Here is a 25,690-nt window from a genome sequence, read left to right as displayed (position 1 = left end):
TCACAAACAACATTTGAAGCACAGATCGAAAACCACTATTCCTAAATGCCACTTTCCATCGGCCTTTTTGCTGGTGTTCTAGAAGGAGCTCCAAAATTATTTTTTTGTGTGTTCTTCTTGTGACCTTCTGCTAGCCTGGTTTATCTGATGAGCTTTACCTTCAGCTTGGTTATTTTAGACCCTCGTGTGTGGCTTTATGTGCACAAAAGTTTGATTTATTCAGGGCAGATGATTTTGCTCTCTCTGGCGTTTGTATCGAGGCCTGTCATGGTTTTACTTGTCACCCCACACTAAAGCTCCCCATATTGAGTGGAGGCGGTAGTGGCTAATATATTATTCCCTCTCCATAGACAGCAAGCAAAAGAATACACTTGTGAGATAGGAAAGATTTTAGAGTAGGGAAATGGGTGTCCTGTCTGTTGGCTTGGAGGGAGACGGAGGTTATTAGACTCGGAAAAAGACGTTTTTTGAGGTCCACAACTCCATGCTCTCAATGGAACCATCGGTGCCCAATGCCATCCATGGAGAGGTGCAATGCCGACCACCACTTGGAAAGATGAGTGTACACTTGATGTGCTCGCACAAAGAGTGTCATGAACTCATTTCGAATGAATACTTTTCTGCATACCTCTAGTCTACTTACTTCCTTAATGCGTATTTTGAAAGTCTTTAGGTGAAAATTTTACAAACATTACTTATAAATAAAAGTAACACTACATATATATTTAATAAATGTAACCGAAAGTAAGTCTACATTTGGGAATGGAAGATGGATACAGTAAGGTTGCTGTGAGGCAGCCATGTTAGTCGAAGCAAAGAGCAGTCAAAGCCAGATTCAAAAGAATACACCATGTTTTTTCAAACTGTTGCACTGAGCATCATGCCGTTCCCTTAGAAAGGTTTTTTTATTAACAGTTTATTTCAGTAAGATGAGGAAAATATATGGGAACATAGGATTACATCAGCGGAAACTGCTAATTTCACAGTTACCTACTGTACAAGGATGTTCCGCACTATTGCACCCACTTATTTATTGTTGGCATTGCATCCAATTCCTTGTGGAATGCCCCATTTTTCTTTTCTTTGCATTTATTTCGTTCTTACTATAGAACTTTATGTGAGAGAAGATTTGAAACATTCAGTAGTAGTAATTTCTCCAAATAAAGCAATACGTAATTGCAAATAGAGCAACAATCATTTGTACCTAAACACCAATCAGAAGACCAAGAGTAGAATAATTCTGCAAGTAAAGGAACATCTGTTCATACTTAAAACGATAAGTAAATGTGATGTCGTCCATGGCAGTAAGTTCAGGAACTTTCAGTGATCTTGGAATCAGGTCAAAAGGTATTATATACCAAGAACAGATAAAAGATCCATCTAAAGCAATTTTGGTGTATACATGCTAGGAAATTGACATGAAACGTGTAAAAAGTGGGCAAATACCAGCATTACTGCCAGTGGTGTGTACATGCAACAGGCATGTGTTTATGATCGCATACCGACTTTAATTCAGCACTTATTATGATAATTTTTATAACGACTTATCTAAGTACAGCCCTTGTAGATTTCCGAACTGTGACTATCTCTATGAGATAAGAAAGTTTCCAGTAGTTCCCGCTGTTGACGAAAGTGTGTGACAATTGTACAATCCCATTGGGGGTTTTCCTCTTTCTCTGACTTAAGAGATCAGAATTGTGCTTTGATATAAGGGGGGGGGGGAGGCCCAAAGCGAACTCCTCTTTAAGACCGTAGGTACTGTCAAGACAATTCTGCTGTTTAAAGGCATCAGATATAACTGTGGAAGTATGTGTGTGTTTTCCACATGAAAAGTAAAACCAATGTTGGCATCAGCAATTGCTGTGTCACAGCCCTACGTAAAATATTTCTTAATGCTAGGCCATCGAAGGTTTGTAAAAGTTGGAAGCGAGAGGTTCTAGCCTGCAGTACAGGTGTTGGTAAGGACCTATGAGGCATAGATTGCAATGTGGTGTCTTGTTCAGGTAATCACCATTGGACTAGTGCACTGGAAGAAGCGCAAGCACAGAGGTTCTGGTTTGTGAAGTGAGCCGCCTGTACACTGCTCTGGGCATGCTAAATCACGGTGTAAAAATGATCCATGTAGTGCAGAATTTTCATCTTCATTGCTATTTCGCATCAAATATATAGCCATAGTCCATCTGGGCTAATACTCCCATTACATATGACCCACACTGGACTCCAGTGGTGTCCCCAAAAATGAGGATGTAACCAGTGCTTGCACAAGTGAGTGAATTCTTGAACCAAGTATGTGCTGCACAAGATTAAAATATATTCACCCAGTAGCTTGCCAAGAACAGAGAAGTGGTTGTGTATGAAACTGCCAGCAGGGCGACGATTTTTGCAGACAAATGCATGCCATACAAGGAGGCCAGAGGTTGGATTGCTTTTAACCACCCTCAACAAAGGGCTGTCTGCTTTGACCGATATCTACCCACAGCTTACAAAATATCGAGATCAGACCATTTAGCAGCTATGTTTTCCCCAGAAAGCACTAGTGAACCTGTCCACATAGCAACGTGAATAGTACTGGCTTCAGACCCTCAATGTGGGAGGAAACCTAGTTCTGTCATTCAGCCAATTTAAATACCATGAGGTCTCTGAAACTGTGACCATTACAGTATAGGGTTTGTAACTTCAAAGTTCTGCAATCATGACAAGTACAGTTTAGGGGATGCCCTGAGATTATTGTATATGTGGCTCTGCCTTGCAATGGGGACTCTACACGAGTGTGTAGATAAGACTGCGGATTTTGGGTGCTGCATGCAAGACATTGATATGGGGACCATTTAAGGGCAAGGATTGGAGTACTGTTCTCTGAGACACGTCACACATAAGAGATGAAAATGGCACATGTTATTGCGCCTTAAACGGGCGGTATCACAGATTAGAATATCGACATGATTACTATCTGGCACAAGGAAAATCAATTATTTACAGTGCTTTGGAATCATTCTGCAAGAGATAAGAGTGTGTCCAGCAGGACTAGTTTGCACACTTTAAAGAGAATACCCTAGACCATCAATTCGAGGGTTCTTATTGCTTTATTTAGCTTATTTTAAATTATGTAGATTAGCGAAGCAAATACATATTTTTTCATGTCTTAGAAAAGAAACCTGCCATTTACAGAACACCACATTTACAAAAACACATTAATACACATTGTTATATTCCACTTAAAAACTAAAAAAATTATAGACAAAAATGACAAGTGAAACAAACTTAGACAATCATGTGAAATAACATTAACATTGAAAGTACACCACCAGTCCTGGTTTTTACATAAGGCACCAAGCGGACGTTAGATTCTTAACTAGACGTTGTTAATTGTCCTGCCTAGGCCAAGATACCGGGGGTTATGTCTTCAAAACAATGTTGCTTACACAAGAGGAAAACAATTATTGCTACATCCCTTAAGGCACAATATATACACAATCCCCCGAGCTCACAAGAGCCAACGCGTTTCGAATCCACACAATTCACAGATTCTCCTCAGGACTTGGACAAGGATGATATCTATAAAAAACAACAAAACCATAAGTGAATATTATATATTTCCTAAACTGCGACCCAATAAATATTTACAACAGATACTGCATTTAATTGAGTACCTTGAAAGCGGCACGATGTGCGTCCACCCTGTGTGTAGAAGAATAGTTGAAACCTCTTCTAAGTGCCCGACGGTTCAATTTGCCATGAGATGTGACGAAAAATCTAGAGGGCAAGGTAATGACCAAAACATTACGTTGCGCGCACATATGGCTGTATTTATAAAATGCGCTGGTGTTCACAAGCTACAGGGATTAGTAAAGAGCGACCTTCACCTTTTAGTTAGAAATCCCAGTTGACAGAGACTTTACAAAGTTGTACTGACGACTTGACTGTTGTCAGCAATTGGCGCCTCACTTTGGAAAACAATGTTCCATCAGTAAAGTGTTTGTATGTCTAACGCCTCTCAAAATCGACATAAGTGCTCTAAATCTGTTTACCTGCTAGGGGCATCTATTTCACTCTATAAGGTTGCTCAGGCGATGCCCATCCCGATTCCACACTTCTTTAAACTTAGTCTAAAGTGGAAACGGTAAAAGTTACTAAAACGCTTGACCTACATGTACTTTCATATTTATAAAGGCGGTGCCTTAAGCCGTGTACCTGGATTGAATTGTTTTAGGCTACTATTGGAACCATTCTGCAGCATGACCACAACTAATTAGCATCTGCCTATTTCTTGAATACAATAATACCCGTCACTTTTCTAAACTAATGCAGCACTTCGTCTATGCCCTCTGGTGCTGCTACAGAGGCTGCACTGCTCATTGCTTTAATGGCAGAAAGGCAGGGACTTTTGGACGACATACAGTGATGAGTCTGAGGAAAGCTGATGCTGCAAGGACTCTGAGACCGACAATGGGACTTGGAGACCGGCATTCTGTCCCAAGCCAAGCAGCACCGAAGACCTCTAGCACTCAGAGGTCCGTGGTTATATACGCAAGCAGGCATGCAAAGCGAGTGCATTGAGAGTTGGAGTCTAAGGCCTGACTTCGACTTGGTGGCAGAGTGGTTCCCGGCCTGAAGCCACCTCAAAGATGATTGGCGCTCAGCTCCAACGTCAGCAAGGGGAAGTTGAATAACAGAGATAAGCCTGAGTGTTTCTACCCACATCTGCAAAATGGTCTAGGCTGAAAGCAACGCTGAAGGCCAGGCCTGTCTGTAAACGCCTAAAGCCAGAGTAAGCTTAAAGAAGGCCTGGCCAAAAATCCTTTTCCGTACCTGTTTTGTGTGGTGTATATGTATGTGGTGTGTGTATTGTGTGATCTCTTAAGCTATTGCTAAAGCAGTGTGTAAGCAAGACCTAAAACATGTATACATTGAAAGAGCAAAAGGTAGAGAATATATATTTTCTGCTAAGCATAAGAAGAGTGCATATATTAGAAGTTTTCACATTTTGGGTTGAGGTGATAATTTAACTGATCACTGGATTTGGAAAGACATAGTACAAGTAAAAATCTACAAGCTAGGAGAAAAACTGTGTAAAGGCTGTTCACAGTGGTCCAAACTTGGCTTGATAGCAAGATTAAGAAGAGCCATGTGTGATATCACCCTATGATGGAGATGTGTGGGATAACAGCCCTGGGCGAAAAGGTGATAAATAGCTGGGGTTGTGGGTAGGCAGAGAGAAAGAGATTGGAGAACTTTCCTGAATCAAGATGACTCTCCCTTCTATTGTGCGTGTGTGCCACAGAACATCTCAAAGTGACATTACCAATGTTTTGTGCCTTATTCATTTCAAAGGTTCAGTAGGATTAAATGTGCAATATCTTAGATATAAGTGGCAACTATACAGGTGGTAATTATACACACACACACGTAAGCACATAAAATCAGTTGTCATTTTATCAGAGATGGTTGTATTATAGATAGCTTTGAAATGTGTGTGTGCTTTTTTTTGCCTATCACATCTATGACCTGTACATTGTAAATCCTTCTGCAGTCCAGCAAGCAGCTCTCTGAAGAGTATGAGAAGCTTGTTAGTCCAGAGAAGGCATCGGAAGACACTAAACCCCCGAAGATTAAAGAGGAACCTGTCAGCGACATTGCCTTCCCGATCAGTGAAGAGTTGGAGGGGGATTTGGCTTCTGGAGACCAGTCTTTGCCGGTTGGAGTCCTTGGAGCCCCAAGTGAACGCTTCTCTGCCAACCTGGAGACAGAATCATCACCTCAGGCTTCTGGTAGGAGGTTGCTTTCTTACAAAATAAATGAAGTGAGCAGATAAGCAAGCTCCCACAAAACATGCATTTGATGTGATGGTTTTAACAATACGGGCTTGAAGTGTATTCTATTGCAGCTTACTACCTCTGTTTAGAGCACTGAAGCACTTGGGTACATGCTCAACAATCTACACCTTGTAGCATGTGTGATTGGAAGTGTTTTTTTGTTTTGGATCCTATTTGCGAAGTTTTTTCACGATGTGTTTGATGACCTCAGAGAAGCTGTTATCGTGTTATGGGACTCGGTGCTTAGCAGTGTGATGGATGAAAATCTGTGAGACATAGATGTGAAGTTTATGGTTTTCAGTAAGTTGGCAGCTTTAAGCAGTTTTCAGGTCCCTTTTTGGTATTTCTTGCGGTTGGTCTGCTAAACTGGTTACCTCAATGGGTTGTCCAACCTGATATTTTGTGTAAAGTTTAAGCTTCTGAGCAGTCATGGTTGGAGAGAAACGTGGTGACGAGATCTTTTGGGACGGAATTTGTTATCAACCTATATTTTAAAATCATTATGAGATTTAAAAAAGTGGTCATAGTATGTAGCTAGTTGGGACTCTGTAGTGGTGCACTCGTTGAGTCCTTTGATTGGCCAGAAGTATGTGACAGATCACTTCAGTTAAACAATGCCTGTTCAATTAGTGATGGCTGGTTTGTGGGCTTTTACAGGATTGCTTGATGGGCACGACCCATAGCAGATATGTCTTATGTGAGTATAAGAGGAGTAAGCTGTATAAGGGAGTTATTGAGCAGCCTGTGTGAGCTCCGGTTGGCTGCTAACTGCTGAGTGTTATGGTTCTAGTATTCGGTTAGGGCGGAAGGGTTCTATCTGAATTGATATTACTACATATAACACAGGGTAGCCTTAGGTCCACCTTCCTTAACTTACCTGAATTTAGAAATTAGTGTGCTGATTGAGATGCTCCATATCTGTTCTCTGTAAACTATAAATTGTACTTGAAGGTGTGATTATATTTCCAGGTTCTATACCAGGGTTGTGAGATTATATAGTTATCTTTGAAATAGGCATGTTTTCTACTGTCTTCTGGGGCCTGTATGTTCCTGAATACTTTAAATCTTGGCTGCTAGTGAGGGCAGCTTGCCGGCTTGTACTGAGAAAGTAGTGCCTCTACGGATTTCCTATAGGAAGGTGGTAAGGTGATTCTTGATGCAAGCATGGAGAACAAGGTCCTGTTTTGTGTGTTTTGCTTGAGTTTAACTTGTATCTATAGTGGTCTTTTTCCTTGGGATGCTCTGTGGACAATGCCTTGAACTTGGCTCTTTTAGCCATATGTAGCCAATGGAGTGATTGCAGCGCTGGGCTCATGCGTTCTCCTGGGTGAATGCTGAGAAGGAGTCTTGCACCAGCATTTTAGATTAGTTGTATTTTGTGTACAATGATGGTGCTCCAAGATATAGGCTGTTGGCATAGTCAAGATTGGCGATTATGGGTCTGAGGGACACCACAGTGGATGTGAAGAGCTGAGGTACACGGTGGTAGGTAAGCCACACCTTGTCTCTGAATGGAAAAAGTAATCCACTTTACAGCTATTTCATGTATTGCTGGGATGATGGAGACTTAGTACCAGCGTGTGGGTATAGACGGGGTCAAATGCAACTGCTGGTCCTGAAGCAAAAGGGCGGCTCTCTGTTCTTGTCCACTGTGTGTTTTAGGTCATCCTTCATGGATATGCAGGCTGACTGATATAAAGCCAAATTGTTGGTCTGACTTCAAGGCATTTCGTCGGTAAATTTTGGAAGTTGAGCAAACCATGTTCTTGCAAATACTTTTCCTAAGATTGGGCCGTTCGGTCTAGGTCTGTAGTGTTCTAGGTTGGATGGTTTGAGGTTTTTCTTTAAGAGGACTTGTCTAATGTAGCAAGTTTAGAGTTTGGATGGGAATCAACCTAATTCCAGGTACTTGTTGAGTAAGGTTTTAGAAACCTCCTCTGCACGGGTTGTACAAAGGATATTACCAAAGATTTTTGGGAGGTGCCAAGTCTGATGGTGATCCTGATGGTCTGCCTGCGATGATTATGTTGAAGACCTTTTTTGTAAGAGCGTATTGAAAGTATTTAGTCTCTTTCTGTGGTAGTTGAGCCATGTTTTGGGGTGGTGTTTGTCTGTGTTCTTTTTTAAGTAATTTTCTATCTTTCTATTTTGTTTGATCAGTTATATGGAGACTTTGTCGCAAAAGTCTTGAGATTGTGGTGCTTCTGTGTTTTGGAATACACGATTACGGACTTATGGTAGAATCTCTTGGATTCCTCAGACAGGGAGTTGGCTTCACTTCTGCATAGCTTTTGTGGCTCTGACGGCTCTTCTGTAGGCTCTGTTATAGTGACGTAGTGTGATTCTGTCATTTTCAGCTCATAATTCTCCCCACTATCGTAGTAGTAAAGTTGTGTTTTCATTCTTTTGATGTCATTAATCCATCTGATGTTCTTTTTGTGGTTAACTGTGGATGTTGTCTTTATCAGTATCTATTTGTCCAAAGCAGTGGAGTTCCATTTGTAGATGGTGTGCATGTCATGAGACCACATTTTTGTTGTAGTTATTTCAAGATGGAAGTTGAGTGTTTGGAGGTCTATTTTTTTCCATTGTGTTAGCGTTTGTTGTCGGTGTCTTTGAACTGTTGTCGTTGATAGGTGTGCTGGTTGTGAATGTAATGACATAGTCACTCCAGCTTACTGGTCTGTCAGTGTGGCTTGTCCCAGGGCGCAAAATTACAATCAGTGGTGTCCAGCAGAGTTAGATGGTCCAGAAACAATTTGTGGGGCTTGGCCGACCTCAAGGTTGGTTGAGATAGCTGTAGTTGTTGATAAATTCTTCTTGTGGAAATTCTTCTTGTGGAACTATATGTTTAGCTTTCCTAGAACATATAGGCTTGGGTGTTTTGGATGGCTCTTGGTCACAGTATCTAGTAAGACATCTTTAAAGTTTTCGTTGCTGAGTGGCGGTCTATCTATTAAGAGGAAGGAGTAAGTGATAGTTGGAGTAGGCTGACATCTTATCAGCGAAGATTTGCAGATGTCCATGTTGAGGGTTCTAATGTGTGTTATTTTTAGTGGGTTTTTTGGATAATAGCCAGGTGTTATCGTGATACAATACTATGTTGTTAATGTTACCAAATTCAGGTCGGGTGGCGTCACTGCATGTGAGTGCGGAGTCTTTGTGGAGCCATGTTTCAGTAATGAAGATGAGGTCTGGTGTGGTTTCTTAGAGTAGGTAAAAAATGTTGACTTGAATTTTGTTCATTGATCTTCTGTTGAAGAGTAAGTATTTTAGTTGTTGTATTTCTTTCCTCTTGATGTTATGGTGCTTTGGAGGAAGGCGTGGGGTGTAGTATGGCATAGTATATTTAATTAACCACTTCAGAGCCAAATAAAAAGTGAATTGAAATTCGACTTAAAAAAAATTGCACATTTTATTTTGACTGAGTGTGATAGTCAGCACAGGTTACTCTGCTAGCTCTGAATATTTGACAATGTGAACATTTGCATTGGAAATGTAGGTTAAATCCTCACTTTCCTATACCTTATCCATTTCAAAGTTTTTGTTATCCCCTCACCTTTCATCATTACTTTGGTAGTCCCCCAGCAATTTTCTAGTCCGCCCTTTTCAATCTAGCCATGGGCAAGTTGAGCAGGAAGGGGGAATAGTGCCAGTACCTTTATCTCTCCTCTCTCCTGGTCGATTGATGGTCTTGGCACAAGTGGAAGCTTTGCTAGGACAGACTAATACTGATCGCAAGGGTGGGGGTATGGGGATAGTGCTGTCCTGTCCCCTCTCTCATAGCCTGTTGACCGTCCCGTCATGAGGTTAAGCCGTGGACCCAGGAGAGGGAGGAGCCTGAGGTTTTAACCGGACCTTCACCCCCCTTGAACATCCTTAACGACTGGAACTCAATCTCCACTGAGGACACCATCCGCCTGATGAACTCCATCCACTCAGGATCCCCAACTGACCTATGCCCTCACCACATCTTCAACAAAGCAGACTCCATCATAGCACCACACCTCCGAGATGTCATCAACTGTTCCCTCAACTCCGCCACCTTCCCGGAAAGCTGGAAACACGCAGAACTCAGCGCCCTTCTGAAAAAACCCACAGCTGACCCCACCGAACTCAAAAACTACCGCCCCATCTCGCTTCTTCCATTCCCGGCCAAAGTCATCGAGAAAGCTGTCAACAACCAGCTCGCCACCTTCCTCGAAACCAACAGATCCCTCGACCCCTCACAGTCCGGATTCCGAGCCAAACACAGCACTGAGACCGCACTTATCGCAGCAACAGACGACATTCGAACTCTACTGGACAATGGAGACACAGTCGCCCTCATCCTCCTCGACCCCTCCGCTGCCTTCGACACAGTCTGTCATAGCACCCTTCTACAGCGCCTCAGAAACGTCGGAATCCAAGGAAAAGCACTGGAATGGATCGCCTCGTTCCTCACCGGAAGAACCCAGAGAGTCCGCCTCCCACCATTCAAGTCAGAGGCCTCTGAAGTCATCTGCGGCGTGCCACAAGGATTGTCACTCAGCCCCACCCTCTTCAACGTATACATGAGCCCCCTTGCGGCCATCGCTCGCCAACACAATCTCAACATCATCTCCTACGCTGACGACACTCAACTGATCCTCTCACTCGCCAAAGACCCTAACACCGCCAAAACCAACTTACACGAAGGAATGAAAGAAGTAGCCGAGTGGATGAAGCACAGCCGTCTGAAACTGAACTCAGACAAAACAGAAGTCCTCATTTTAGGCACCTCTCCCTCCGCCTGGGATGACTCTTGGTGGCCAGAGGCCCTTGGAAAAGCACCCATCCCGACGAACCACGCACGGAACCTGGGCGTCATCCTGGACTCCTCACTCTCGATGACCAGACAAGTCAATGCCGTTTCATCATCTTGCTTCAACATTCTTCGCATGCTCAAAAAAACATTTCGCTGGATCCCCACCGAAACTAGAAAAACGGTCACCCACGCACTGGTCACGAGCCGCCTGGACTATGGAAACATCCTATACGCCGGTACCACCGCAAAACTCCAGAAAAAACTCCAACGCATCCAGAACGCTTCAGCCAGGCTCGTACTAGACATCCCGCGTAAAGAACACATCTCTGGTCACCTGAAAAACCTCCACTGGCTCCCCGTAAATAAAAGGATTACTTTCCGCCTCCTAACCCACGCACACAAAGCACTTTAGGAACTTGGACCCGAATGCCTCAACACACGACTGTCCTTCTACACCCCCTCCCGTCAGCTACGATCCTCCAACCAAGCCCTTGCCACTGTACCTCGCATCAACAAAACCACCATGGGAGGTAGATCCTTCTCCTACCTGGCAGCTAAAACCTGGAACTCACTTCCCGCTCACCTTCGCCTTATTCAGAACCACCTAGCATTCAGAAAGCAACTTAAAACTTGGATATTCGACAAGTAATTCCCCACCCTTCCTCAAGCGCCTTGAGACCCTATGGGTATGTAGCGCGCTATATAAATCTCTTGACTTGACTTGACTAAGTTGCTGAGGCTTTTATCAGCAAAACGTTTGTGGTGCTCTGATCATTATCTTCCCATCTTTTACAAACAAGCAGAGTTGTGAAAGAAAACCATTTTTACCACAGTTTTAGCATTTTTTTGTTAGTCCATTTTTCCTGTTTTGTCCAGTTTCAACCTACTTACAGCAGTGGCAGCTGGTGAAATTTGTGAGTGGTGAGGCTGGACTTGGTCTGGGTAGGGAGTAGAGTGGGTAACTTTTAGAGGTGGCGAATTGGGAAGTAACACCACCCTCCCTAAAGACTTCATTCATCTACAGTCACTCGAAAATAAAGGAATCTTAGTCATAAGTCATCATGTCTGAGGCAAACTTCCGTCATGCCCCTCCTTCCACTTGGTAAAAACATAATCAACCTATGCACAGAGACATATAGTTAGTCAATGAAATGTATAACTAAGGTAATCCTACAGCTATCCAAGCATCACCTGGCCATGTGTATCACACTGCCATCTAAAGCAGCTAATGCAAGCGTGCACAGACTTAATCAACTCGCTAAACAGTAACACACATTTATTTGCCCTTGTCACAAAGACCATCAGAAGACTCACTCTGTCGGGAAGGACCTCCTTTTATAAGGCACTAGAGATGTTTCACAGATGAGCTTGAACATTTCAAGAAATGTCTAAACTCGTTTCAACAACACATCTGGTCAGGTGTAGTAGCTTGGAGCCCAGCAGTAGTCAGTCACTCCCGCCTCTTCCAGCCTCCAACTCTCCTTTTTCACCTCACCCTGTGTGAAACTTGCCTTGGCTTTAAGATTTTGCCTGGTGGAAGTGAAAGGGAGAGGTGTGGCGCAACGGCCAGAGCGGGCCAATTTGAAGCTGGGCAACCGGGTTTGAGTCTCAACGGGAGGTCAACATTCTGTGATACTGGGCAAATCACTTAATCTCTCCTTGCCCAAATGTTCGTCTGTAATGCAACTGAAATGCTACAAAACCGTAGGATCAAGTTTGCGCTATATAAAACTAAACAAAAAAGAGAATTTTGTGTTTGTGAGTGTGGGAATGGGGGCAAGACTAGCTTTACCACTCCCTGCATGACTCGACTTCACTGCAAAAAGACCTATGCCTTTCATCAGTCTTGTTTAAATCTGGTGGACATACAAAACTATGACGACCTTTCAGAGACTAGTGACCAATGTGGTGTACTCCGCACAAATCGGTGGAGGGTGGAGGCAGGTGAGGAACTGTTCAACCACTGGTGGCAGTAGGAGCACAAACACCCTTCATGCCAAAAAATGAGGGACAAACAACAAATTAGGTTGAAAATAAATGACTGGGTCAAAAGTGCCGGGCACCGGTCCAAACTAATCCAGTTGAAAGTTGAATACTGCAGAAGGCCTGTGTACTACAAACCTGTACAGACCATGTCCTGGTTCTAAAAGGTGTGTTTGTGTAAAACCTGAAGGGCTTCACCTCCACAGACATGGCCCTCTTCCCGACACTTGGGGGTTGTTGTATTGACAGGAGGCGGTATGTTGAACTTTATTCCTGTGAGGCCCTTCAGCAGGGGTCCTGGTTCCATCTGCACTTCAAGGGCACCACCAGAGAAGGCAGTCTCCACAGACCCACCCACGCATCACCACGGCATTCTAAGAGCGCATGGTGCATTTACTGGGGGGCCACACAGCTATGGCGTCATACTGCAGCTCTGTGTGTGCAGATGTGTATACCATGCAGGATGAACTCCAGAACATCTGAGAGCCCACTGCACACCCAGGCTTCAGGCAGAAAAGGGTGCCAATGCAAATGGTATTAGCCTCAGAAACTCGGTGTCCTTTGGCACAACGCTTGTGAAATCCCTCACAGGGCAGTAAAGCTGCAGGAAGTGGGAGAGGAGTCGGCGATGCATGTGTGAGTGAGGAGCAGAAGGACTTGAGTGAGGGCTGACGGCCGGGAGATGGGTGATGTTTTATAGTCTACCATTACACCTGCAAATATAAAGACAAAACAAAGGACCCAGCCCCTTGCTGTGTGGAGTTCTTAGTTTCCTTGTTCCTTCATGTAGGAGAGTAGGGTCTGCTATCCTATGGTCACCCCAAATTTTTGCTTCACTGGTTTATGACTTAATGTGGCTGTGGGCCTGCTAATCAGACCCCCAGCCTGCTGTTCGCTCACTCTAAATTAATGCCAATGCACTCTAGGTGCATTACGAATTGGATCTGGTTCGCCTTATAGGCCCCTTTAACAGTATAATGTATAATGTATAATGTATGTATAGGCATTTATATAGCGCACTACTTACCCGGAGGGTCCCAAGGCGCTTCGACCGCTGCGAAACCCTTCCTGGCTTCCCTGAGAGATGGTCCCTTCTTGGGTATCTCCAGGGTGAGACCAGGCATCCCCGGCGGTCTGGTGGGGCCGTTAGTGAAGATGAGGCAAGCTAATGCCCAGAGTTGCCGAGTGTGAACGCTGATCAGAGTGGGCACCGAGGCGAGAGAATTATCGAGTCCGCTGACCCTGGTCCAGAAACCTGCCGCGCCGGGAATCGAACCCTGGTCCCGGGACGTCCTCTGCTCTCGGGTCTGCCGCCTCTAACCAGTGAGCCACACTAACAGTGTACCCCAGGTACCCAGGGCATAGGTGTTTCCAAGGCCTACCAGTGGCTGCAGCATGTATTATGCCACCCCTGGCCTGGCCTCCATATTTGACACAACTGGCTGATCAATCAGCTGGGGTAAGTTGGTGTAATCACCTCTTACTTAGATATAGTATATCTATATCTAACCTATCTGGACACATGTTAACCTATAAGCCACTCCTATGGAAGGCCTCGACAATCCTGGAGGCAGAGTGCTTGGTTTCATGTGAGATGGTGCTCTGGCACGAGCTGAGCCTGTCTGCAGCTGTCGGGAACAACTCCCTTAGCTGTTCCGGGATATTGCCATACCATATACTCTTAAGTGCATTATAATCCTCGCGGTTACTTGCTAACTTTGGTTTGGCTTTATCAAAACATGTCGAGTAAGGTGTCATACGACTTGGAATACTACCCCCTCGCCAATTCTGGCGACGGGGGTAGCATTCCACCCTTCTAGAGGGACACGACATGTACATAACCTGAACCCCGGTTAAAGTTAACTCGAGCCTCAGCATCACAAAATGGATGTTGCCACCCCAGACACAAGTCCGACCTCCTGCTGCTGGGAGTCCTTCCAGCGAGGGAGGCTTGGACAAAGGGTTTCCTGCCTTGGGAGGTGCAAGCACCACCGTGTATTGGGTAGGACAGGGCTGAATAGAATGAGACATGCCTGGGGCACACAAGGTGTCCCTGTGCATAAGCCAGTCCAAACCAGTGCTGGGGCTTTCCAGCCCCAATCCTGGCGCGGAGCTGGACAAAGGAAAGGGGGCGTAACCACCCCCCTGCCTGGTCCCACCCAGAGGAGGGACCTAGCAGGTGATCCGGCCCCTAGATTTGGAATAAGAGTAGGAGCTGTGTCCCAAGACTTCAGATCATCCTGAACTCGACTTGAAACTAAGAAGAAAACTGGACTTCGACATTCTGCTGCGCAGAAGACTGAAGAGCATCTCCCTTGTGGCCAAGGAGTGACCACCCTGTGAATACAGGCACCATCCAGCAACTCGACGTCTGCTTTGCCGCCGCCTCCCGCCGGAGCTCGAGCCCAGAGCCCGACAAGACCTGGATTCCCAGACATCTCAGAGCCCGATCCACAGTCCCTGAAAAGAAGAGACCCGTGGAGGCACCGAGAGACGTGGGACCGGCCATATTGGAAGATTCACGAGAAGCTGACTGCGCAGCACCCGAGGCACCCTCGACACTGTGCTTTGGGGTTTGAGAAGCCCCACCACCGAGCAGCATCTGCACCGAAGATCAGCCCCCCAGCATCTCCACAATCTGCGTGGGGCCCTTTTGCATTTTGCCACTCGACGCGTCATCCCGGTTACTGGCCCGTTGGCTAGTGGCCATCTTGGCGACGAAATCCGAAATCAACACCGCTGGTCTGGTTGCTCCAGACTGGCCCTCGCTCCTGTAAAAAGGAGCAGCCCCTCTGACCTTGCTGGTCCGAGTGAGAAACTTGCATAGTTTCCTGCGTGGCTTGCATTAGCCAAGACCTGTTTGCTCCAATCAAGAAGCCGACACCGCCATCAGCTAGAGCCTTCGTGGGACAGCTTGTGATCGATGCCTGGACATCCTCGACCTCTTCGTGCCCACGTGGCTGCAGAGACAATCTTCACTTCTTCGCCTGTTTGCACCCGGCATCCCCAGTTTCCCTCCTGGTTCCACGGTAGTCACTGGCTAGTTGCTTTGAACATTGTCCCCTCTGCTTTCAGGTCTTCACCTCTTCAGATCCACCCTTGGATCCACCGGAACTCTCCTTGACGACCCGCCTGCAGCATCTTCATCTACAGGCTCCATAGACCAGCGCAACGAAACCCGACACACTTTGAGACATATGCACCCGCTTCCTGTGGGTGAGGTAACCCTGGCACTGCAGTGCTCCTGTGTAGCAATACACCTCTTGTGTCTATGTTCCAAGTTGCTAGGTTCTAGGTCATCCGGAAGGTTCCCTTTTCAGTAACTTTGTACTTTTTACGCACCAATGACTTTGCATTGGTGCATGCGTGTGCTTTAAGCGCTGCACCCGAGACCTGCGGGCCGTTCCCGACTTAGTCACTGCTAGTCCCGAACAGCTCCAGCGATTTCCCCAGGCCCTAGGCCTACTTCCTTTTCGATTAGTGATACTTATACCACCATTTTAGTATATGGTTTAGGTGGCCCCTAGGGCCTATCCATATTGTGCAGCTTTTCTATATTTAAACAGTGTTTTGTTTTAACGCATTTGCTTCTGTGCCCATAAAGAGTATAGGGGATACTTGTAGTAAATAAATATATATATATATTTTCAATATATATCTGTGTGGTGTCCTTTCATTTGGTATTCAAGGGGATTGTATATGGTAAAACAGCTTGCTTCACATGCCTTTACAGAGTTTAGCCTAAGACTGCTTTGTCCACGCTACCCCTAGGATAGCTGGTCTATAAGGTTGACTTACAACCAATCATCATAAGGGTTGCTTGGCATGGTACAAGGTGATCGCTAGAACTAGTGAGCATTATATACCAGGCCAACTTCTCACACTTCACTTCGGGGGAAAAACGTAGTTTTCCGTAAAACCCTCAACCACCAAGGTTACCCCTTGGCAGCATGCTTCATCATAGGGTCCTTCCCGTTCCGCAAAGGAACAGGGCGTGCTGCGACCAGACAAACTACGCGGGAGCACTGTATGTAATGACTATGTGAGGCAGGTGGTTTGGCTGGGGAGGAGTGAGGTAAAGGAAAGTGCGTTTATAAATACCTGGCTAGTGGGTGGTACTGTGTTTATTTTTACCCCCAGTTGATATGATTAAAAACAGGGGGAAACTTATGACTCATAGGATTTAATGTGCCCAATTCCATAGCGGAACGGGAAGGACCCTATGATGAAGCATGCCACCAAGGGGTAACCTTGGTGGTTGAGGGTTTTACGGAAAACTACGTTTTTCCCCCGAAGTGAAGTGTGAGAAGTTGAACCACCTAGCATTCAGAAAGCAACTTAAAACTTGGATATTCGACAAGTAATTCCCCACCCTTCCTCAAGTGCCTTGAGACCCTATGGGTATGTAGCGCGCTATATAAATCTCTTGACTTGACTTGACTTGACTAAGTTGCTGAGGCTTTTATCAGCAAAACGTTTGTGGTGCTCTGATCATTATCTTCCCATCTTTTACAAACAAGCAGAGTTGTGAAAGAAAACCATTTTTACCACAGTTTTAGCATTTTTTTGTTAGTCCATTTTTCCTGTTTTGTCCAGTTTCAACCTACTTACAGCAGTGGCAGCTGGTGAAATTTGTGAGTGGTGAGGCTGGACTTGGTCTGGGTAGGGAGTAGAGTGGGTAACTTTTAGAGGTGGCGAATTGGGAAGTAACACCACCCTCCCTAAAGACTTCATTCATCTACAGTCACTCGAAAATAAAGGAATCTTAGTCATAAGTCATCATGTCTGAGGCAAACTTCCGTCATGCCCCTCCTTCCACTTGGTAAAAACATAATCAACCTATGCACAGAGACATATAGTTAGAGTCAATGAAATGTATAACTAAGGTAATCCTACAGCTATCCAAGCATCACCTGGCCATGTGTATCACACTGCCATCTAAAGCAGCTAATGCAAGCGTGCACAGACTTAATCAACTCGCTAAACAGTAACACACATTTATTTGCCCTTGTCACAAAGACCATCAGAAGACTCACTCTGTCGGGAAGGACCTCCTTTTATAAGGCACTAGAGATGTTTCACAGATGAGCTTGAACATTTCAAGAAATGTCTAAACTCGTTTCAACAACACATCTGGTCAGGTGTAGTAGCTTGGAGCCCTGCAGTAGTCAGTCACTCCCGCCTCTTCCAGCCTCCAACTCTCCTTTTTCACCTCACCCTGTGTGAAACTTGCCTTGGCTTTAAGATTTTGCCTGGTGGAAGTGAAAGGGAGAGGTGTGGCGCAACGGCCAGAGCGGGCCAATTTGAAGCTGGGCAACCGGGTTTGAGTCTCAACGGGAGGTCAACATTCTGTGATACTGGGCAAATCACTTAATCTCTCCTTGCCCAAATGTTCGTCTGTAATGCAACTGAAATGCTACAAAACCGTAGGATCAAGTTTGCGCTATATAAAACTAAACAAAAAAGAGAATTTTGTGTTTGTGAGTGTGGGAATGGGGGCAAGACTAGCTTTACCACTCCCTGCATGACTCGACTTCACTGCAAAAAGACCTATGCCTTTCATCAGTCTTGTTTAAATCTGGTGGACATACAAAACTATGACGACCTTTCAGAGACTAGTGACCAATGTGGTGTACTCCGCACAAATCGGTGGAGGGTGGAGGCAGGTGAGGAACTGTTCAACCACTGGTGGCAGTAGGAGCACAAACACCCTTCATGCCAAAAAATGAGGGACAAACAACAAATTAGGTTGAAAATAAATGACTGGGTCAAAAGTGCCGGGCACCGGTCCAAACTAATCCAGTTGAAAGTTGAATACTGCAGAAGGCCTGTGTACTACAAACCTGTACAGACCATGTCCTGGTTCTAAAAGGTGTGTTTGTGTAAAACCTGAAGGGCTTCACCTCCACAGACATGGCCCTCTTCCCGACACTTGGGGGTTGTTGTATTGACAGGAGGCGGTATGTTGAACTTTATTCCTGTGAGGCCCTTCAGCAGGGGTCCTGGTTCCATCTGCACTTCAAGGGCACCACCAGAGAAGGCAGTCTCCACAGACCCACCCACGCATCACCACGGCATTCTAAGAGCGCATGGTGCATTTACTGGGGGGCCACACAGCTATGGCGTCATACTGCAGCTCTGTGTGTGCAGATGTGTATACCATGCAGGATGAACTCCAGAACATCTGAGAGCCCACTGCACACCCAGGCTTCAGGCAGAAAAGGGTGCCAATGCAAATGGTATTAGCCTCAGAAACTCGGTGTCCTTTGGCACAACGCTTGTGAAATCCCTCACAGGGCAGTAAAGCTGCAGGAAGTGGGGGAGGAGTCGGCGATGCATGTGTGAGTGAGGAGCAGAAGGACTTGAGTGAGGGCTGACGGCCGGGAGATGGGTGATGTTTTATAGTCTACCATTACACCTGCAAATATGAAGACAAAACAAAGGACCCAGCCCCTTGCTGTGTGGAGTTCTTAGTTTCCTTGTTCCTTCATGTAGGAGAGTAGGGTCTGCTATCCTATGGTCACCCCAAATTTTTGCTTCACTGGTTTATGACTTAATGTGGCTGTGGGCCTGCTAATCAGACCCCCAGCCTGCTGTTCGCTCACTCTAAATTAATGCCAATGCACTCTAGGTGCATTACGAATTGGATCTGGTTCGCCTTATAGGCCCCTTTAACAGTATAATGTATAATGTATAATGTATGTATAGGCATTTATATAGCGCACTACTTACCCGGAGGGTCCCAAGGCGCTTCGACCGCTGCGAAACCCTTCCTGGCTTCCCTGAGAGATGGTCCCTTCTTGGGTATCTCCAGGGTGAGACCAGGCATCCCCGGCGGTCTGGTGGGGCCGTTAGTGAAGATGAGGCAAGCTAATGCCCAGAGTTGCCGAGTGTGAACGCTGATCAGAGTGGGCACCGAGGCGAGAGAATTATCGAGTCCGCTGACCCTGGTCCAGAAACCTGCCGCGCCGGGAATCGAACCCTGGTCCCGGGACGTCCTCTGCTCTCGGGTCTGCCGCCTCTAACCAGTGAGCCACACTAACAGTGTACCCCAGGTACCCAGGGCATAGGTGTTTCCAAGGCCTACCAGTGGCTGCAGCATGTATTATGCCACCCCTGGCCTGGCCTCCATATTTGACACAACTGGCTGATCAATCAGCTGGGGTAAGTTGGTGTAATCACCTCTTACTTAGATATAGTATATCTATATCTAACCTATCTGGACACATGTTAACCTATAAGCCACTCCTATGGAAGGCCTCGACAATCCTGGAGGCAGAGTGCTTGGTTTCATGTGAGATGGTGCTCTGGCACGAGCTGAGCCTGTCTGCAGCTGTCGGGAACAACTCCCTTAGCTGTTCCGGGATATTGCCATACCATATACTCTTAAGTGCATTATAATCCTCGCGGTTACTTGCTAACTTTGGTTTGGCTTTATCAAAACATGTCGAGTAAGGTGTCATACGACTTGGAATACTACCCCCTCGCCAATTCTGGCGACGGGGGTAGCATTCCACCCTTCTAGAGGGACACAACATGTACATAACCTGAACCCCGGTTAAAGTTAACTCGAGCCTCAGCATCACAAAATGGATGCTGCCACCCCAGACACAAGTCCGACCTCCTGCTGCTGGGAGTCCTTCCAGCGAGGGAGGCTTGGACAAAGGGTTTCCTGCCTTGGGAGGTGCAAGCACCACCGTGTATTGGGTAGGACAGGGCTGAATAGAATGAGACATGCCTGGGGCACACAAGGTGTCCCTGTGCATAAGCCAGTCCAAACCAGTGCTGGGGCTTTCCAGCCCCAATCCTGGCGCGGAGCTGGACAAAGGAAAGGGGGCGTAACCACCCCCCTGCCTGGTCCCACCCAGAGGAGGGACCTAGCAGGTGATCCGGCCCCTAGATTTGGAATAAGAGTAGGAGCTGTGTCCCAAGACTTCAGATCATCCTGAACTCGACTTGAAACTAAGAAGAAAACTGGACTTCGACATTCTGCTGCGCAGAAGACTGAAGAGCATCTCCCTTGTGGCCAAGGAGTGACCACCCTGTGAATACAGGCACCATCCAGCAACTCGACGTCTGCTTTGCCGCCGCCTCCCGCCGGAGCTCGAGCCCAGAGCCCGACAAGACCTGCATTCCCAGACATCTCAGAGCCCGATCCACAGTCCCTGAAAAGAAGAGACCCGTGGAGGCACCGAGAGACGTGGGACCGGCCATATTGGAAGATTCACGAGAAGCTGACTGCGCAGCACCCGAGGCACCCTCGACACTGTGCTTTGGGGTTTGAGAAGCCCCACCACCGAGCAGCATCTGCACCGAAGATCAGCCCCCCAGCATCTCCACAATCTGCGTGGGGCCCTTTTGCATTTTGCCACTCGACGCGTCATCCCGGTTACTGGCCCGTTGGCTAGTGGCCATCTTGGCGACGAAATCCGAAATCAACACCGCTGGTCTGGTTGCTCCAGACTGGCCCTCGCTCCTGTAAAAAGGAGCAGCCCCTCTGACCTTGCTGGTCCGAGTGAGAAACTTGCATAGTTTCCTGCGTGGCTTGCATTAGCCAAGACCTGTTTGCTCCAATCAAGAAGCCGACACCGCCATCAGCTAGAGCCTTCGTGGGACAGCTTGTGATCGATGCCTGGACATCCTCGACCTCTTCGTGCCCACGTGGCTGCAGAGACAATCTTCACTTCTTCGCCTGTTTGCACCCGGCATCCCCAGTTTCCCTCCTGGTTCCACGGTAGTCACTGGCTAGTTGCTTTGAACATTGTCCCCTCTGCTTTCAGGTCTTCACCTCTTCAGATCCACCCTTGGATCCACCGGAACTCTCCTTGACGACCCGCCTGCAGCATCTTCATCTACAGGCTCCATAGACCAGCGCAACGAAACCCGACACACTTTGAGACATATGCACCCGCTTCCTGTGGGTGAGGTAACCCTGGCACTGCAGTGCTCCTGTGTAGCAATACACCTCTTGTGTCTATGTTCCAAGTTGCTAGGTTCTAGGTCATCCGGAAGGTTCCCTTTTCAGTAACTTTGTACTTTTTACGCACCAATGACTTTGCATTGGTGCATGCGTGTGCTTTAAGCGCTGCACCCGAGACCTACGGGCCGTTCCCGACTTAGTCACTGCTAGTCCCGAACAGCTCCAGCGATTCCCCAGGCCCTAGGCCTACTTCCTTTTCGATTAGTGATACTTATACCACCATTTTAGTATATGGTTTAGGTGGCCCCTAGGGCCTATCCATATTGTGCAGCTTTTCTATATTTAAACAGTGTTTTGTTTTAACACATTTGCTTCTGTGCCCATAAAGAGTATAGGGGATACTTGTAGTAAATAAATATATATATATATTTTCAATATATATCTGTGTGGTGTCCTTTCATTTGGTATTCAAGGGGATTGTATATGGTAAAACAGCTTTCTTCACATGCCTTTACAGAGTTTAGCCTAAGACTGCTTTGTCCACGCTACCACTAGGATAGCTGGTCTATAAGGTTGACTTACAACCAATCATCATAAGGGTTGCTTGGCATGGTACAAGGTGATCGCTAGAACTAGTGAGCATTATATACCAGGCCAACTTCTCACACTTCACTTCGGGGGAAAAACGTAGTTTTCCGTAAAACCCTCAACCACCAAGGTTACCCCTTGGCAGCATGCTTCATCATAGGGTCCTTCCCGTTCCGCAAAGGAACAGGGCGTGCTGCGACCAGACAAACTACGCGGGAGCACTGTATGTGATGACTATGTGAGGCAGGTGGTTTGGCTGGGGAGGAGTGAGGTAAAGGAAAGTGCGTTTATAAATACCTGGCTAGTGGGTGGTACTATGTTTATTTTTACCCCCAGTTGATATGATTAAAAACAGGGGGAAACTTATGACTCATAGGATTTAATGTGCCCAATTCCATAGCGGAACGGGAAGGACCCTATGATGAAGCATGCCACCAAGGGGTAACCCTGGTGGGTGAGGGTTTCACGGAAAACGTTGTTTTTCCCCTGAAGTGAAAGAACAAGGAAAGTAAGAACTCCACACAGCAAGAGCTTGATCCTTTGTTTTGTCTTCATATTTCAGGCTTTGGAGGGTGGCCCCATCCCAAATATCCTCTAACTCTCCCCTTGTTTGTGTATAAACACAATTACCCCTGCTAAGACAGCCTGTATCTTTGCCGTAAACCATCGTAGTGGATGGATTTTAACGGGCCCAATTTAACTAACCAAATGACTGGGCCCGGCAGATGGCACTTTTTCTACCGCACCTGGACTTAAAGCTGCCTTCAACTTGCCAGGTTAGGCTAGACTAACTCCTCCACAACACAAACTGCAGTGTGCAAAACCAACACCGTGTCCTTTGATCCCCACAAGTCTTGCTGTAACATCTCACCAGAGCTAAAATGGCATTCAGCTCCAACATTAACTCATGCATGTGAACCAAGTTGAGTCTGCGTAGTATGGCTGAAGTCCAGATGACAAACGTGCAGACTCGATTTCCTGGCTTCCCATCTGAGCCTTTACCACACCTTTCCCAGCTTGTCACAGGGTGGGTTCCACCCTACACCCTGTGACGAGTTGGGAAAGGGTGGTGTGACAATGGTCTCCACTCCCTGATTGACGGGGAGGTTTAGCGCTATAGGGCTTGAGTCTCAAACGCCCAGGGCTAACTTTACCCCTGTGTCACCAGGATGTGAAGACTGGCCCTTGATCCTAGTTCTTTGCCGAGCTGATGATTTCACAGGCCCCAGGGCTATGAGATTGTCAGCCCACCAAACACTCTCTAGACTTTAGGCTCACCGAGGGGAGTAAGTGTTTTTTTTTTTTTTAAAAAAAGCAGAGTTAGCATTGCTTTATTTTTTACAACAATTTCGGTAAATGTAAAGGGGCAGAGCCCCTGCGCCCTCGCACAGAAACCGCCGCTGACTATCAGTTCACGGTAGAAGAGGTGAAATACCTGGTTGAACCCCGAAAGCTATACATTTCTGAAAAACAGGCATAAATCTGAATTCACCATGGCATCATTTGTATAGGTTGCTCATGGTTTCGGAAAAGAAGTAATAATTGAGATAAAAAGTAATGAAAATGTATAGAAAAAATATAGTAATTGGCAATGATGGCAGATTTACAAAAGAAAAATATTGTTATGTCCTTCAGACCCTTCTGGTTGAAGGGCTACATAAGGTTTGTCTGTTCAAAAACATGAGACATCCAGAGCCAACAACTGAGTTACAACTTGTAATGATTTTTCATTTTGTACTGACCATGCATCAGTGGTAAAATGTACAAAAGGTATGAAGAAAACCTCTGTATTTTTTTAATGTACTCAAGAGAAAGAGTTTAGGAATAGTGGGTATTTATCCTTCTCTTAATTTAGGGTTACCCTTATGACCATGTGATTTAGATGGCAATTTGCAAAATGTGATCCTTCTTACGCACCGGCTTAAATTCGGAAGCTAATAATAAAAAGAAATTCCGTTTTTAATAACAAATGTTATACTATTCTGTGTTCTTAAACTTTTGATAAAAGCAGTACCCCAGTTGTGTGACTCGGCATGGCGTCCGTGATACAGGAGGCTAAAAAAAAAACAGCGTAGGGACATTAGCATTTTCTGACAACAAATTAACTTGTATTTGCAATGAAGATATGAGCCTGGCCCTGGGCACAGCTGACACCTAACCAAACATACTAAACCCAAACATGTTTGAAATGTACACACCCAGGGGAGTCCAGGGTAGTGTGCCTTGCGCAGATTCCACGTTTTCCTACACCTACAATTCTCAAATTTTGCCTAAACTCACACATTTTCCTGTGACTGAAATTTCCAAAATCTATTGTGATCTACAATATTCCTCCCTCCTTCCGATATAAAAATCTGTACCCCACATGTGGCCTAGCAAACGCAACATAAGTGGATCAAACTAGATACCATGCATGGTGAGGAGTGGCTGTGTATTTGTTCGCGCCTACCATGCTCAGAGGTGTTTGGCTCCAGTAATAGGGTGGGTATCGTGCTTGGTTCAGTGATGTCTGAGCTCTTGTGAAGGCGAATGATCCTGTCAGGTAGTTGATGGCACCATTTATAGCAAGTTGGGGAAGAGACATATTTTTAGGGCCATCCTGTAATACAGGTGTTTTATGATGTTCCGTCTCTCTGCAAGAAGCAGTTTCATATTTTTGGGAAGAATGAGGTTTCCAGCAAGGCCTTTCAGCTTGTAGTGCAGGACAATGAGCTGAGCTGCCTGCGTTGAGAGGAGGGATTTCTTCTAGAAGTATCTTTGTAGTCTATTATGGCATGTGATAGTAACATTTGTTTCTGTTTCCCGGATTTTGATTAACTAGCACCTGTCAATGATGGTCATTACATCACCTGGAACATGCATTACTTCAATCTGGTGTAATGTCACCCTGCATGCGGTTTATAATTGACATGTTGTATGCTAGGGTGGTGCCACACAGTATAAGGCAGAGTGGCAGAAATGTCTTTGCCACATCCAAAGTTCCTATTGTACACACATATTATCTGATTTATGCATGCATAATTTGTTGTTGCTTGGAAATTTCGAGCTTATTGCTTTGTGTCAGTGCATTTATAAAGCTGTACTGTAGAAGGCACCATACGACCACGGTTTTCTCTTTTAACGCCTGTAAATAGACGGCTTTGTATGCAGGCTCCATGCAACATGGGTTTGATGTTTCTATTTACCTCCCACCCATTTACGACAAGGTGCATCTTGGAATTCCTAGTGAGCAATCAATTTGTTCCCACTGCTTGAGGCAGGTGGACGTTTTGGAGAACAGATGTTTTCAGAATCAATATGCACTGTGTAGGTCTTGTGTTTTCTATTTAATTAAATGTTCTTTTTATATATTTTCTTTTATGGGAATGTTTTTATGTGAGTTTTCCTTGTTTTTAATATTGAAAACTGAATTAAGTATTTTCTGAATCTGAGTTTACTCTGTGTACAGATGTTGCTCAGTTCCACATTGCTGTCTCCCCTGTCTGCCCCTCACGCTCATGCAGGGGGTGTTTTTGTAAAGCTCCTTTAGAGGGCACGTCGCTGCCCGCCTTTTTGTAAAACCTTCCTCTTAACTCCTGTCCGGCGATTTAATTTGCCCAC

General features: G+C 45.8%; 1 protein-coding gene across 2 annotated transcripts in view; it reads left to right on the top strand.

Moving 5' to 3' along the window:
* The window catches only part of SUPT7L (SPT7 like, STAGA complex subunit gamma), a 117,253-nt gene that overhangs the window by 66,711 nt on the left and 24,852 nt on the right, over nt 1-25,690 (top strand). For both annotated transcript variants that reach the window (XM_086926090.1, XM_086926089.1), the window contains exon 4: nt 5,531-5,768. In XM_086926090.1, coding sequence (XP_086782216.1) covers nt 5,531-5,768 — 238 coding nt within the window. The remainder of the gene's footprint in view (nt 1-5,530; nt 5,769-25,690) is intronic.

This window comes from Lissotriton vulgaris, chromosome 6 (genome assembly GCF_964263255.1).
Source record: "Lissotriton vulgaris chromosome 6, aLisVul1.2, whole genome shotgun sequence".
Lineage (NCBI taxonomy): Eukaryota > Metazoa > Chordata > Amphibia > Caudata > Salamandridae > Lissotriton > Lissotriton vulgaris.
This window is presented reverse-complemented; position numbering and strand designations above follow the sequence as displayed.